General features: G+C 43.0%; 1 protein-coding gene across 1 annotated transcript in view; it reads right to left on the reverse strand.

Annotated features, from left to right (window-relative positions):
- Positions 1–9,510, reverse strand: part of UHMK1 (U2AF homology motif kinase 1) — a 30,975-nt gene extending 21,465 nt beyond the window's left edge. The window contains exons 1-4 of the mRNA XM_033200051.1: positions 9,047–9,510; positions 7,108–7,400; positions 6,250–6,441; positions 3,526–3,620 (exon numbers count right to left, since the gene is read on the reverse strand). Of these exons, the coding sequence (XP_033055942.1) occupies positions 3,526–3,620; positions 6,250–6,441; positions 7,108–7,400; positions 9,047–9,314 (848 nt within the window). The 5' untranslated portion in view covers positions 9,315–9,510. The remainder of the gene's footprint in view (positions 1–3,525; positions 3,621–6,249; positions 6,442–7,107; positions 7,401–9,046) is intronic.
- Positions 9,511–17,128: the final 7,618 nt, after the last annotated feature.

Here is a 17,128-nt window from a genome sequence, read left to right on the forward strand (position 1 = left end):
AAAAACTGTACTTTAAGAACACTTTTCTAAAACAAACGAAGATCTGAAACTACACAGTGAAAGACATACCGTATTTCTGACCCAGAACAATCAAAGTCAAAATATATTTTGGTAAAATTACTACACATTAAAGAAAAAGTTAAAATCCTCTGGGCATCTAGACAAGAAGACCAAGTGATTTTTTTTTTTTTCTTGAGACAGAGTCTCGCTCTGTTGCCCACGCTGGACTGCAGTGGCATGATCTTGGGTCACTGCAACCTCCGCCTCCCAGGTTCAAGCAATTCTCTGCCTCAGCCTCCTGAGCAGCTGGGATTACAGGCGCCCGCCACCATGTCCAGCTAAATTTTTTGTATTTTTAGTAGAGACGGGGTTTCACCATCTTGGCCAGGCTGGAAGACCAAGTGACTTTTACTGAGTCACGAAACTTTCAACAGAAACAATGCAGTAATATATAAGACACTCAAGGAAACAAAAATGTATGAGATTGGGATGAGACACATACAGGACTTCCAGGGTGGCGGGCAAAGTTTTATTTCTTGATGTGAATGGTAGTTACAAGATGGGTACAATGTTCCAACAGATTAATTAAGCTACACATTTGCTTAATTAGTGTTTTTAGTAGCTGTGCTTTATTCAACAACAACAAAAAAGGTTCAAGCGACTTGTATGCATATATAATGCGATATGCAGAAAAATAGTGAAAGAAATATACCAAAGTACTAACACTAGAATGTGGGTTTATAATTTTTATTTTCCTCATCATGACTTTCTATAGTTTCCAAATTTAGTATTCTATGTAAAATGGGGGGGAGCTATTATTTTAAAAATAATAAAAATAAAAAAGTCAATACTAGAATTTAGATGATTTAACTTCCAGGCTATAATCCATTTTATAATTTTTCACTCCCTTCTCTTCAATGTAAAATGCAATTTATAATATCTCATATCAATCAGATACTAACAGCTATTTAAAACTAATTTGAAAAATACACACACAAATAAGTATGTGTAAAATTGGTGAAATCGGAATAAATCCTGTGGATTATACCTATTTCAACTTACTGGTTTTGATACTGTATATACTACAGTTATATAAATAATTACCATGGCAGGAAACTGGGTAAATGGTAAGGACCTCTCTGTAACATTTTTGCAAAGTCCTGTGAGTCTGTAACTATTTCAAAGTAAAGAATTAATAAAACTAATTTAAAGGTTTATAGGGCCAATTATTAAGGTTTATAGGCCAATAATTAAAGGTTTATAGGGCTAATATTCAAAGGAAACTATAATACTCTAACTCAAACAAGGGATCCATACTTTTCTGATGTACTAATTATTTTATTCATTTCCGGTCCATAGTCTAGAAACCTGAAAAGCCTACTATTTAATAATACAGTCATACACTGCCTAACGACGTTTTGGTCAACAATGGACCACATATACGACAGTGATCTCATAAAATTATATCCTGGCTAACACGGTGAAACCCCGTCTCTACTAAAAAATACAAAAAATTAGCCGGGCGAGATGGCGGGCGCCTGTAGTCCCAGGTACTCGGGAGGCTGAGGCAGGAGAATGGCGTGAACCCAGGAGGCGGAGCTTGTAGTGAGCTGAGATCCGGCCACTGCACTCCAGCCTGGGCGACAGAGCGAGACTCTGTCTCAAAACAAAAAAAAAAAAAAAAAAAAAAAAAAACAAAAAAAAAAATATACTGGTCTGAAAAATTCCTATCCCCTAGTGACATCAATAGCCATTAATGCCCTATCGCAACACATCACTCACATGCTTGTGGCAATGCAGGTGAGTAATGTGTTGCGGTAGGACACAGATGTAAACAAAACTACTGTACTTAATAATGACAATACAAAGGTGTTAACGGCTTATGTATTTGTAACTATTTTTTTATTCCTATTTTAAAGTGCACCCCCTCCCCCAAAAAGTTAACTGTAAAATAGTCTCAGGCAGGTCCTTTGTGAGGTATTCCAAAACAAGGCATTGTTAACATAGGAGATGGCAGTTCTATGCATGTTACTGCCCCTGCAGACATTCCAGTAAGACAATATGTGGAAGACAATGATATTGATGATCCTGACCCTGTGTAGGTCTAGGCTAAGGTGTGCTTATGTCTCAGTTTTTAGCAAAAAAATTTAAAATTAAATAAGATAAACAAAAATTAAAGTTTATAAAGTAAAAAAGTTACAGTTAAGCTAACTTATTATAGAAGAAAACAAATTTTGGCCAGAAGCAGTGGCACACACCTGTAATCTCAGCACTTTGGGAGGCTGAGGCAGGCAGATTACTTGAGGTCAGGAGTTCGAGACCAACCTAGCCAACATGGTGAAACCCCGTCTCTACTAAAAATACAAAAATTAGCTGGGCGTGGTGGCACACACCTGTACTTCCAGCTATTCGGAAGGCTGAGGCACAAGAATCGCTTGAATCTGGGAGGCAGAGGTTGCAGGGAGCCAAGATTGTGCCACTGCACTCCAGTTTGGGTGATGGAGTGAGACTCTCTCTCAAAAAAAAAAAAAAAATTTTTTTAAAAATAAATTTAGTGTAGGCTAAGTACATAGTTTTACCCTTAGTCTTATAGTGTACAGTAACGTCCTAGGCCTTCACATTCACTCACCACTCACTCACTGAATCACCCAGAGGAACTGCAGTCCTGCAAGCTCCATTCATGGTTAAGTGCCCTATAAGGTATATCATTTTTAATCTTTTATATTATATTTTTAGTGTACCTTTTCTATGTTTAGACACAATACTTACCATTGTATTACAACTATCTGTAGTATTTGGTATAGTAACATGCTATATAGGTTTTAGCCTAAGAGCGATAGACTCTGCCATATAGCCCAGGTGTGGGCAGAAATCTGAATCATTTACGTTTATGTAGGTACTCTATGATGTTAGCATGGCAAAATCACCTAATGACATATTTCTCACAACAGATACCTATTGTTAAATGACACGACTGTACACATTTGTATTTTCAAAATATCTATTGTATTTGGATCTATTCAGACATCAGAAAAACTGTATCTGTCCCCAGACCATTGTCAAGAGTAATTTAAAGTATAATTAAAAACTATCTTATTCAAAATGGTTTTTCGGTCTTTTTTTTAGGGGGAGGGGAGTAGTCCAAAAGCCAACTCAATCTTTAGTTAATAAAGATTCTCTTTAAAAACCTGCTTACCATCAAGTATATAGAACTGCCAGGGCTATGAGAGGCCAAAGGTATAGTGGCTCAGCATCTATCTTCCAGTGAAAAGGCAGCTGCCAGGAAAAGCTTAATATCCGATACTATGAGCAAAAGAACATTCCTTTGAAAATAAATTTGGTAAAACTATTTGATTACTTATGTTCCTTATAGGAAGCTAGCCTGCATAGACTTATTTCTAGGGGAACAAAACCCCTACATGGATCAAGCAAACTAGATATAAATCTGTTCAGAAAAAAAAAAAAAGACGTACCATTTCACACAGTACATGTATGCAAAGCAAGTTTACAGTATGTGTAACATACCTTTTGATAAGGTCTCTTAGGTGATAGGCTGGAATTGCGGCATTCACCACTGCTTTACTGGCAAATATGTGATCAATAATAGCAGAACTGTTTGCCTTAAAAAAGGGAGAAAAGTCTTCCTTTGGTTATTCAGTCTGTATATTGAGTACTAGGCATATAGCACTATTTGAGAATAAATTGCAACAGAAAACACCATCTTCTGAGAGCCTACAATCTTTTTTTCTTTTTTTGGAGACAGGGTCTTGCTCTGCTACCCAGGCTGGAGTGCAGTGACACAATCTCAGCTCACTGCAACCTCTGCCTCCCAGATTTAAGTGATCCTCCTGCCTCAGCCTCCTGCGTAACTGGAAATACACGTGTGTGCCATCACATCCAGCTAATTGTTTGTATTTTTTGTAGATATGGGGTTTCACCATGTTGCCCAGGCTGCTCTCAAACTCTTGGGCTCAAGTGATCTGCCCATCGTGGCCTCCCAAAATGCTGGGACTATAAGTGTGAACCATCATGTCCAGCAAGATCCTACAATCTTAACAGAAGAAATAATATACATAATTATACACTTCTAGAGAAGAACATTTTTTCTTCATTTTCAGCACCTAGCACTTTGTGAACATCTACTAGACGAAAGAAGAAAAAATAAACACCAATGCAACCACATAAGAATGTAGTTTAATGCAAAAATGAATGTGTAATAGGTGACTCAGAGTATCTCCGTGATGAGCCTTCAATTGGTTTTCAGACAGAAATAAACTATCAAAGAGAATATGATGCAGTATTAAAACAGCTTATTTGTCATATTACTCATTCTCTAAATCTTTAAGGAATATATTTTCTCCTTGAATATTATGCTAACTCAGAATTTAGAACTGTGTATATGAGTTAAAAGAACTGATACTATCATTATCAGTAAAATTACTAAATACTTACCATGAGCTGCTTGCTAAAAGTATCATTTCTTTATTAACCTCAATAGTCTTATGAGATAAATGCCATTATTATCTTCATTTTAAGGAAAGCAAACCATGGCTTAGTGAACCTAAATAAGTAACTTAGTAAGACCTTTGTGGAGGCAAGATACAAACCCTAGTAGTTTGACTTTAGAGCCCATGCTCATTATCAGTTGGCATTTTCTGCCTCCATAGAAAGTGATAAAACAGAAAAATAATGTTGTATCTAGAGGCATATATTGGAGATCCTATTACTGCACATCACCCCTCTAAATTTCACACAAATTTGAATGTGATCTAGTTCTGATGAGCTCTAAGCCAAGCAGATATAGTACAAAAGGCTCAAAGACAGTCAAAGCTCATTCAAATAACTGATGTATGTCTGGATTAGCACTAAGAAAGAATACTTAGACTCTTGATTGTTTGGAGTACCAATAATAAAGGATGATACTGATTTTATTCCCAAGAAAGCAATTTTTACCCATACAAGCATCAGGTATATACATTGGGCTATTAAAATATCCCTTCCAGGAAATGCTACAACAGAAATCAGTGTCTAGGTGTTTAAAAGAAACAAAACTATATGTTATAATAGCTATATAGTATGTATTACATGCTCAAAAAAATGCTTGTTGCTTAGTATCAAAAGCTTGTTGCTTAGTATCTAAGTTCCAAACCTCTAACATTTGAATGAACTTTTTGTGCATTTATAAATTAGGAATTAACTACTGTATGTTTTCAAAGGTATTGTGGGGCTTTAATGTTGAGATAGTATCAGTATCCTTTAGGCTACTATTTAAGTGATCTTCCTGCCTCAGTCTCCTGAGTAGCTGGGACTAAAGGTGTGTGCCACCACACCCAGTTAATTTTTTGAGGTTTAATAAATACAATGCTTTGGAATGATTATTGGTCTTGATATTAAACAAGTATTAAAATACCTTTTATACTTTTTTTTTTAACTACAGACCAGGGTCTCACTACTTTGCCTGGGCTGATCTCAAATAAGCTTTCCACCTCAGCCTCCAAAAGTGCTGGGATTACAGGTGTGAGCCACCATGCCCAGTAAAAATAATTTTTTTAACTGTAAAGGAGTTAAGATAATCTATAAACATTATCATTTAACTTATAAGCTATGGTTGTGTTAGTAACACTTTAGAACTTAATATTACTGTTAGTAAACAAAAGAAACCACTTTTGCTTCTTCAAGAAAATGGATTCATTCAAATATTTCATCAAGCACTTACTATCTGCCAAGCCACAGGTTAGGAACAATAAGAATGCAATACTCACTAGCACATTGATAGCCATAGGAGTTGGTAGTGGCATACAAGTATCATAAATAGAAAAAGAGGAGTACCAACAACAGACAGCAACCAAGAGTTCTCTAAAAGAATCATCATAAATTGGCCAGGCACGGTGGCTCATGCCTGTAATCCCAGCACTTGGGGAGGCCCAGGCGGGTGCATCAAGAGGTCAGGAGTTCGAGACCAGCCTGGCCAACATGGTGAAACCCCGTGTCTACTAAAAATACAAAAATCAGCCAGGCGAGGTGGCTGGCGTCTGTAATCCCAGCTACTCAGGAAGCTGAGGCAGGAGAATTGCTTGAAACCGGAAGGCGGAGGTTGCAGTGAGCTGAGATTGCGCCACTGCACTCCAGCCTGGGCAAAAGAGTGAAACTCCATCTCAAAAGAAAAAAAAAAAAAAAAAGAATCATCATAAATTATATACTCTTAAATTGAAAGTAAGGACCCCAAAGCAAAGCACTGGTGAAGTTTACCTTCCATTCCTGAGATCTGACTGTATGTTTCAGTTTCATTCCTGAGAACATTTCCAGTAAAATGATTCCTAGGCTCCACAGATCAACAGCTGAGGTACACTCTGTATCACTCTGCAAGCCAGCCTGGGCCAAGCAATTTTGCAGTTCTGCTTCTGGAGCCCGATACCCGTCTGTCTGAATATACTTTACATCCTAAAAAAGATGAGTAAATATTACAAGCAATAAAAAAGCTGCTCCCTTTCTATCCATCTCTACGGTGAATTTATTTCCCTAACAGTGCAGTAAACCCACTGCCAAGCTAAATGTTAAAAATTTTTAGTCCTTGGTTACCATAATTCCTTGGTTCATTAACTGGGCAATTCTCAGAGGCAAGCTGCACATTTCCATATAGTGCTCATAAAGAAGTCTTCTTTGGATTGTCTCTTACCTATTAGGCACTGCTGATAATAAGGACACTGCAAAGAAACAATAAACCATGGAGAAAGAAGGATTTGGCAGAACTATCCCATGCATTCTGCCACGAGCTACAGCCCCAACACTGAAGGGACCAGGAACAGTAACTCAGCAATTAGCCAAACACGCATAAAATTTAGAAAACCATTCTATGCAGGTTAAGTATCTATAATAATTCCAGAGCTCTCGTGCTTCACTGGCTCCTCCTACCTGACCCAAACATTATGTCTTTTTTTTTACACGGTGGCACTGAAATTCTTTCGATTTGCTGCATCCCCTGGCATTTCAGTATTTTAGATTAAAATGACCTGTAAGTCCCTACTAAATTACCCTTGTCATTTAAAAATATTTGGCTCAGACCACTACATTTTAAACTGTGAGAGAAAAGAAAAGGTTATTTCTTACCTGATTGCCTTCTTTGAAGCTAAGCCCAAAGTCAATGAGTTTAAAACATTCATTCTCTGCACTCCACAATATGTTACGTGGCTTGAGGTCCGCATGGACATAGCCCTCATGATGAAGAAAAGCAAGGGCCTCCAAAACATCTCGGGCACAATGCTGTATCATCCACATGGAACAACCCTGGTGACTGGAATATAAGAGCAATTCCGAAACACTGACATCCAGGAGTTCAAGCAACAGACAGCGTGATGGCACATTTGGAGAAAAGTGGATTGTAAACACTCCATACAAAGTCACTAGAAAAAGAAATTATCATACTTTAAAAATCAGACTCACAGTAAGTCACTAATTAAAGTTGGTAACTGCAGTACAAACTTGCGATAGTCTAGGTAAGGATAACTTTGCTGAGCAAGCTTCCACTGTAATTTATTTTTCCCATGAATAAGATCTTTTGGCAACTGGGTTATTTTAATAAAAATAAGATGAGACAGCCTACAATAGCTGATTACCATTCACAGATACTACATACAGTACAATTATTCAATTTGTGTTTCACCGAGTACTCAGTGGTGATGAACATGAACTTGGAGTGCCAACCAAAAATGATTAAAAGTAAAAATCCAAAATATAAATAAATAAAACTTACTGTTGCATCATGAGGTCCTTTTAAAAAAATTTTTAAAAGTAAAAATCCAAATATTAAGCAACTCTTTTAAAAGGAATGTCACAATGTGCAAAAACCAAACTAAAGATTGCTTCTTCATCCAAAATAGCAGTCTAGGTCTGTCACAGTGGCTCATGCCCATGATCCCAGCATTCTGTGAGACCGAGGCAGGAGGACTGCTTGAGCCCAGGAGTTTGGAGACCAGCCTGGGTAACAAAGGGGAATCACCTCTCTACAAAAAACTAGCCAGGCATGGTGCTGCGTGCCTGTAGTCCCAGCTACCTGGGAGGCTAAGGCAGGAGGATGGCTTTAGGAGGAATTGGAGGCTGAAGTGAACTGTGATGTCGACATTGTACTCCAGCCTGGGTGACAGAGTGAACTTGTCTCAAAAAAAATTAAAGCAGAAAAACAAACAGCTATCTATAATCTAAATACTAACGAAGAGATTGAGACTTTCTGGATGAAATTTCAACTAATCTTGCAGAGATTCAGCAAGTTCTTTGGCTTGCAAAAATTTTCCCTTTTCAGTACCAAAGTTATAGTAATAGACAACTTGGTATACTAAAAAAATGCAGCACTAGTGTTAACTCTTCTCCAAAATGGTGTTATAAAAAAACTCACTTTTCTTTAATAACCAAAGCTATAACTAATGATATGCTTTCTTTCTGTCGTGTAATGAAAATGAAACCTTTTCACAGATCAATCATCAGTGATCATTACATAGCTTACATTCTGAGTATCTGATTCATGAAACAGTCTCACGAGAGCAAAGGTCCAGTGTTCCTAAATTTCACACTTCTGTAAGGGCTCCCATGGAATAGTGAATCATTTCTTCCAAATCCGTACTAAATATATAACAGGTGAGCTATATGAGTTACCAGCATTGATGTCACAAGGCCCAAACATAGTTCCCATTTTCTACTGGTATGCAAAGATCCAAAAATTTCCACACAAGACACGACAATCAGCAAAGACATGCCTCCTCTCACTAGAAAAGATATTTCTGTATGCTAATGAATGCGGCATTCTCCGATGGGACTCGAAGCAGAACAGAATTTACTGAGCATCTGTGTGACACCTGGCAAAGCAGACCACCAACTCCACTATACCGCAGACAGTAATAAAGTGAAAGGGGAAAGGGGCCTGGATCGGGTGATAAAGAAGGCTAGACCCGCTTCTCCCGCAGAAGGGCAGGAAGATAGAACGCCAGATAGCGAGAGGAGGAGTGTGCTCGGACTGTGACCTGGGCAAGAAGAGAAAGGAGCCAGCGGCAATTACCGATGTTCCTGTGACCCTGCAACTGTTCCAGCGCCGCCCTCTCTTTGCGGAAACCATACTCGGCGGCCGAGGCCGCAGCCCCGGTGGTTCCTGGCGGCAAGAACTGCTTGAGGGCGCCGGGGGGCGAGCCAGGGTTGCCGCAGCAGCGAACCCGATACACCGAGGCGGAGGAGCCGCTACCCAGACGGCTCTGTACCTGCCACAGCCGTCCGAAGGCCTCCAGAAAACGCGGCGGCTCCGCGCCCCAGGCACAGCCGGATCCCGCCATCGGTGTGGGCTAAGGGCACGGACACGGGAGCTGACGCGACGCCTGAGGCAGGCCGGCCGGGCCCGCGGTCACATCCCCGCCAGCCGGACCAGCGGCTCCGCAGGGAGGGACCTGCAGCCGCCTCGCCGACTCCCGGTACTTCAAACAGCCATGACACCGGAATCCGTGGTGCACCCGAGTCCCAGAAGCCGGAAATGGAGGAAGAGCCTATCATACAGGCCGAAGGAGGGGGGCTCAGAAGGGGCGGGGCCTAGAAGTGATTAGACGAGTTAGGTTTGGAAAGAAGAATCGAGAATAAGAAGTAACCTTAATCATTGAGTATCTACCATTCCAAGCCCAGTGTTAACCGCTTTCACATAGACCTGAAGCTAAAACTGGTCCTTTTTCTTGTTGAGGCACCTCACCACTAGGAACCTAGAAAAATAAAACCCTGCCTACATTTCTCATAGAAAGGATCCCAAGGAAAACACACCAGGAACAAAAAGAGAGAATTTACCATCACCTGCAGGTCCATGGTCACCAGTAACCACGATTCTGGATGCCTAGACCTCTGTGCTTCTTTTAGATGTAAACCAAAAATAACATTCTAAGCACCCCTGGCCAACCCTCGGAATGGACTTTCTCCTAGGTCAGGGCACTCTAAAATTCTGAAAGACTGGGTCAGGCCATGAAGGAACTAGGGCCCCGCCCCACTAGCCTCATTATACCTCTCTGGTTAATGTCAGCACAGATCTTCAGTCTGGTAAGAAATATTTACAATCTATTTTCTCGGAAGCCTGCTACCTGGAGGCTTCATCTGCATGATAAAACTTTGGTCTCCACAAGTTCTTAAGACAACCCAGACATTCCTTTCTATTGATAACTCTTTCAACCAATTGCCAAGTAGAAAAATTTTAAATCTGCCTATAACCTGGAAGCACCCATTTCTCCCCCCACCAATCCCCGCTTTGAGTTGTCCCACCTTTCTGGGCCAAATCAATGTATTTCTTAAATGTATTTGATTGAAATCTCATGTCTCCCAAAGTGTATAAAACCAAGCTGCACCCCAACCACCTTGGGTACATGTTCTCAGGATCTCCTGAGGGCTGTGTCACAGGCCATGGTCACTCATATTTGGCTCAGAATAAATCTCTTCAAACATTTTACAGAGTTTAACTCTTTTTATCAACATAGTCCACCTTGCCTATGGCTCCCTCATCAAAAAACATTCACCCTGGATCTGTTTCAAATTTTTATTTTTCATTTATTTATTCAATTATTTTATTCAGCAAACGTTTATTAAGTAACAAATGTAGCAAATAGGCATCTCAATCCACAAACTAGGATGTGTAAGAAATGTAGCCGCCTTTACTTTTCAGTCATTCAACCTTTTCTCTTTCAAGCTCTATTCTGATTGTGTGGCAAAAACTTAGTATCATACAATAGGCCCTATCTTCTTTTCCTCAGGTTTTGTGTAAGTTCCCAGCCAGATGAGATGGTTCATGTAGTGCTAAGTGGAACGTTTGAGGAGAGGTTGAGGACTAAACTCTGACCTGTCTTCTCTCTTGCTCAAGTTTTTCTTTTAGACAGAGTTTCGCTCTTGTTGCCCAGGCTGGAGTACAATGGCATGATCTCGGCACCTCAGCTCACCACAACCTCCACCTCCCGGATTCCAGTGATTCTCCCGCCTCAGCCTCTGAAGTAGCTGGGATTACAGGAATGCACCACCACGCCGGCTACTTTTGTATTTTTAGTAGAGATGAACTTTCTCTATGTTGGTCAAACTGATCTTGAACTCCTGCCCTCATTATCCACCTGCCTCACCCTCCCAAAGTGCTGGGATTACAGGAGTGAGCCACCACACACGGCCCCAAATTCTTATCTAAGGGATGTGAGGAGTCACAGCCTACAAACCATAAAATCTCATCAGATTGTCAGAAGTGTTCAAACCAGAGCAACTCCATCTTGAATAGGAGCTGGCTAAAATGAGGCTGAGATCTACTGGGCTGCATTCCCAGGAGATTAGGCATTCTAAGTCTCAGGATGAGATACGAGGTCAGCACAAGATACAGGTAACAAAGACCTTGCTGATAAGACAGATTGCAGGAAAGAAGCCGGCCAAAACTCACCAAAACCAAGATAGTGGTGAAAGTGACCTCTGGTCATCCTTACTACTCATTAGCTACTAATTATAATGCATTAGCATGCTAAAGGAAACTCTTACCAGCACCATTACAGTTTACAAATGCTATGGCTTTGTCCAGAAGTTACCTTACATGGTCTAAAAAGAGGAGGAACCCTCAGTTCCAGGAATTGCCCACTCCTTTCCTGGAAAACTCATGAATAATCCACCCCTTGTTTAGCATATAATCCAGAAATAACTATAACTATGAATAATTATAAGTTGAGCAGCCTAAGCTGTTGCTCTGCCTATGGAGTAGCCATTTTTTTATCCCGTTACTTCCTAATAAACTTGCTTTATGGACTCATTCTTAATTCCTTATTGCGTGAGGTCCAAGAACCCTCTCTTGGGGTCTGGATTGAGACCACTTTCCAGTAACAAGATGGGTTCGTTTGTTTGTTTGTTTGTTTGAGACAAAGTCTCACTCTATCGCCCAGGCTGGAGTGCGGTGCCATGATCTCAGCTCACTGCAACCTCTGCCTGTTTGGGTGAGGGAGAAGGGACAAAATGGGGGAGGAAGGTAAACAAGATGGCACAGTCCCGATTGCTTCTGGGTTCTTCATCACCAACTTTCCGGCTGCCAGGAAAGTGCAGGACAACCAAGCATGCCCCAGGTGATGTCAATCCAAAGAGATCGAAACTTACCTGGCCACGCCTACAGAGGAGCCCCTATCACGCCCTTATCCTAAGCCCACTGCCCTCCCCCTTCCAGTACCAATGCATAAAAGTCCACCTCTGGCAGAGGCCGGCGCAACTTCCCTGGCCCCTTTCCCGTGGACCAGTGAACCTCCCCTGAGAGTGTATGCATATTTGCAATAAAAAGGCTGCCGCTTTCTTATGTCCTTTGGCCTCATGTTTAATTATTTAGCTCTCCTAAATTAAATTAAATTAAGACAGTTGGTGCCGAAACCCGGGAGGAGACCCTTCCTCGGTATCCCTCAGGGGGATCCTTGGAACCTTCTCCCTCACGAATCTACTACTCCAGCTCCAGAGACCTTCCTGGGTACGTCAAGCGTTCTGGCTCCTTTTTGCCGCCACTCTGAAGTCACCATCTTTGGTGAGTGTTCCCCTTCCCTAGTTCATCCGGTGGGTAGTCCCCTCGGCCTGAAGTCATGTACATGCCCGAGGCTTAGGCCACCTGGTGGCTGCTGGGAGAACTTCAACCCGGAGACGTCCCTCTTGAAGTTTCTCTCTTTTCCTAAGTGGCTCCACAAGCCCCCGATCTTTAACAGCGGCAAAGGACGCTTTGCCGCTGCCCAAGACCGGCCTCCATTTCTATTAGCTAGGGCAATGGGAACCTCACAGTCAAAAATCCCTAGGAACACCCCCTTGGGTTGTCTCCTCCAAAATTTACAAACCTTACGTTTGGCCCAGGATCTAAAGCAAAAGAAGCTAATTTTCCTTTCCACGGTTGCATGGCCACAATATAAATTAAACAACCAATCTCAATGGCCACCCGAAGGCATGCTTGACTATAATATTCTACTAGACCTTTCTAATTTCTGTCAAAGGCTAGGAAGATGGTCAGAAATTAACTATGTCCAAGGCTTTTAGGACTTGCGCTCTCGCCCGGACCTGTGCGCCCAGTGTTCAATGACCCAGGTCTTATTGGCTAAAACCCAGCCCTCGGCCCCCACCTCACCAGTAGAGGAGGATTCTACCTCCATCTCCTGACGGGACCGAGGGTGGGGCACCTCTCTCCCGACCTTCCAAACCCCCTCCCTATGGACCTCCCTGGCCTGCTCCCGCGTGGCTTCCCACCGCCCCTCCCGATGCTCCTCCTTTCACCTCTCCCATTGCGGCCCATACCTGCTCAAAGACCACTATACCAAACCTTACAGATCAACTTTCCACTAATCAACCTGACCCTACGTCTCCTACTAATCTACTGGCCCCCCTCTGAGAGGTCGCCGGAGCCGAAGGACTAGTTAGAGACCATGTCCCTTTTTCCTTGGCAGATCTTTCCAAAATTGAAAAACGACTCCGTGACTTCTCAGCCAACCCCACCCAATATTCCAAAGAGTTTCGATATCTATGCCAGGCGTATGACCTTACCTGGCATGACTTACATGTCATCCTTACTTCCACTCTTACCCCAGAGGAAAAAGAGTACATTCTCGCAGCTGCCAGGCAGCATGCAGATCAGTTACATTTAACCAACCCTGCTGTCCCAGTAGGTGAACAGGCAGTCCCATCCACAGATCCGGAGTGGGACTACCAACCCCAACAACCTGGTCGTTGTAGAAGACACATTATGATTCAATGTCTCTTGGCTAGTCTGCAGACAGCCTCTAACAAAGTAGTAAACTTTAATAAATTACAGGAAATTATTCAGCACCCAGAGGAAAATCCTGCCTCCTTCTTAAATCGCCTTATGGAGGCACTAGCCCAATTTACCCGACTGGATCCCACCTCACCGGCAGGAGCTACTGTCCTTGCCATTTATTTCATCTCCCAATTGGCCCCTGACATCCGAAAAAAATTTTAAAAAAGGTAGAAGATGGGCCTCAAACCCCCATACAGGACTTAGTCAAACTGGCCTTCAAAGTTTTTAACTCTAGGGAAGAAACAGCTGAGGCTCTTCGACAAACCAGAGTAAAACAAAAGGCCGCCCTTCAGGCACAGGCTTTAGTGGCTGCCCTCCAACCAGTGTTGCCCACTCTGCTGGCAGGAAAGACAAAAAGACGAGTCTCCTATGACTGGGCATTGGGCTAATAAGTGCCCAAATCCCCGCCTGCCTACCACGCCATGTCCAGCTTGCCAGCAGGAGGGGCATTGGAAGTCTGATTGCCCACCCCATCAGGACAGGCACCGCGCCTCAACATAGTGCCTCTCCTCAAAGGTCGGAAGGCTCCTTCCAACTCCTACACCTTGACGACGACTGACGGTGCCCACACTCAGAGACCCCGGTCACCCTCACCGAGCCCAGGGTAACGCTACAGGTAGCGGGTAAGCCAATTTCTTTTCTCATCAATATGGGGGCTACCTACTCTGTTTTGCCGTCCTATGGAGAATCTAGCCAACAATCCACTATTTCAGTAGTTGGAGTAGACGGTAAACCATCTAACCCTCGCCAGACCGCAATGTTAAATTGCTGCCTGGACTATGCATGTTTTGCCCACTCTTTCCTCATCATGCCCTCTTGCCCCACCCCCCTCCGGGGACAAAACATCTTAACCAAACCTAGGGTGTCCATACAATTACTGCAAAATCCATCCTTTGTATGACTTCAATGCACAATCCCAACATAAGAATATGTTTCAAAGCCCTTCACCACGAACGTATAGTCTTATTATTAATGATCCCTGGGCCCACCGAGGGTTCCAGGGAGTAAAAGGTGGACTATATGCATCATCTTCTTCCTCATATCCCACCACAACCATCCAGGTAAAGAGAATATACGTTCAGCAAGTACAACGCCCTAAGGGTGTACAGACCCTACAAAATTCAACCTCAGCCGTAAAATCTCATGAACAAAAAATACAGAAGCTGTTAAGCCCCCCTAAGCCCCTCTAACAATGAAGACCCATTCTCATGGCTAACACTTATTCGCTAGGGACTTAACCCAGGCTGCCAGAGTAAGAAACCTCTCCCACTGCTTCCTTTGCGCTGCACTCGGAAAAGCTCCCTTAGTGGCAGTCCCTCTACCAGCCGCTTTCAATATCACCACCGACTCTACCAGCTCCTCTCAAGCAACATCCTTGCCTCAAGTTCCATTACACCGTAATCCACAGAGTCAAACCCTTCCATTTTGCTACTCTACTCCCAACTCTTCATGGTGTAATCACACCCAAGCTCCCAAGGGAACCCAGACGGCCCCCGTTGGCGGCTACTTCTGGTATAACCAAACTTTATCTAAAACTCTTAACCCCACCTCCATCACCCAATCCCTTTGCGTTCCGGTGTCTTTAGTGCCTAGTTTAACCCTATATGGCGAAGCAGAATTGTCCGAGCTAGCTTCACAGCTTACCACTTCCAGCAATAAAATTCAAACACAAGCCGTTTTTCTTCCCTTAGTTATCGGGGTGTCCCTAGCATCGTCCCTAGTAGCCTCAGGACTTGGAACAGGGGCCCTCACCCACTTGATTCAATCCACACAGACCCTCTCCACTCAGGTCCAAGCAGCCATAGAGGCTTCAGCTGAAAGCCTAGCCTCTTTACAACGTCAAATCACCTCAGTAGCCCAGGTAGCAGCACAAAATAGGCAGGCATTAGATCTTCTTACAGCTGAAAAAGGAGGAACATGCTTCTTCCTAGGAGAGGAGTGTTGCTACTACATAAATGAATCAGGCCTGGTTGACACCAACGTCCAAACATTAAACAAAATCAAAAAGGAGCTTCAACAATTTAACGCCCCCTAAACCCCCAGACCACTGGTATGGCTGCTGCCTGTAGTACAGCAGATGCTTCCTTCCTAATTCCCATACTAATCCTCTGTCTTATGTTATGTCTTGCTCCCATTCTAATAAAATTTCTCTGAGCCAGGGTCCAAGAAATCACCCGAGTCACCTTCAACCAAATGCTCTTGCATCCCTACGTCCAACTGCCAACCTCAGACCCTAACTACGCCCCTTAACAGCAGGAAGCAGCCAGACAGACAACAGCGCCCCAAATTCTTATAATCAATAAGAGGTTGGACTGTTTGGGTGAGGGAGAAGGGACAAAATGGAGGAAGGTGAACAAGATGGCACAGTCCCGATTGCTTCCGGGTTCTTCATCACCAACTTTCCCGTGCCCGGGAAAGTGCAGGACAACCGAGCATGCACCAGGTGACGTCAATCCGAAGAGATTGAAACTTACCCAGCCACGCCTATGGAGACGCCCCTGTCACACCCTTATCCTGCCCACTGCCCTCCCCGTTCCAGTATCAATGCATAAAAGTCCACCACCGGCAGAGGCTGGTGCGACTTCCCTGGCCCCTTTCCCGTGGACCAGTGAACCTCACCGGAGAGCGTGTGCATATTTGCAATAAAAAGGCTGCCGCTTTCTTATGTACTTTGGCCTCATGCTTAATTATTTAGCTCTCCTAAATTAAATTAAATTAAGACACTGCCTGCTGGGTTCAAGCAATTCTCCCACCTCAGCCTCCCGAGTAGCTGGGATTACAGGCATGGGCCACCATGCCTGGTTAAATTTTGTATTTTCAGTAAAGACGGGGTTTTTGCATGTTGGTCAGGCTGGTCTCGAACTCCTGACATCAGGTAATCCTCCCACCTTGGCCTCCCAAAGTGTTAGGATTACAGGCATGAGCCACGGCACCTGGCCACAGGATGGGTTTTATTTAACCCCGTATAACATGACTTACTTCCCAATCTAACTCTGGCATAACATCACATGACAGATAAAGAAGGAAATACAAATATTTTAACCCCAAATATATTTCTTTCTTTTTTTTTTTTTTTTTAGAGGTGGAGTTTCACTTCTGTTGCCTAGGCTGGAGAGCAAAGGCACAATCTTGACTCACTGCAACCTCCGCCTTCTGGGTTCAAGCGATTCTCCTGCCTCAGCCTCCCAAGTAGCTGGGATTACAGGCATCCACCACCACGCCCAGCTAATTTTGTATTTGTTACATGTTGGCCAGAATGGTCTCGATCTCTTGACCTTGTGATCTGCCTGCCTCAGCCTCCCAAAGTGCTGGGATTATAGGTGTGAG

The sequence above is a fragment of the Trachypithecus francoisi genome, unplaced genomic scaffold (genome assembly GCF_009764315.1).
Source record: "Trachypithecus francoisi isolate TF-2019V2 unplaced genomic scaffold, Tfra_2.0 Lachesis_group5, whole genome shotgun sequence".
Classification (NCBI taxonomy): Eukaryota; Metazoa; Chordata; class Mammalia; order Primates; family Cercopithecidae; genus Trachypithecus; species Trachypithecus francoisi.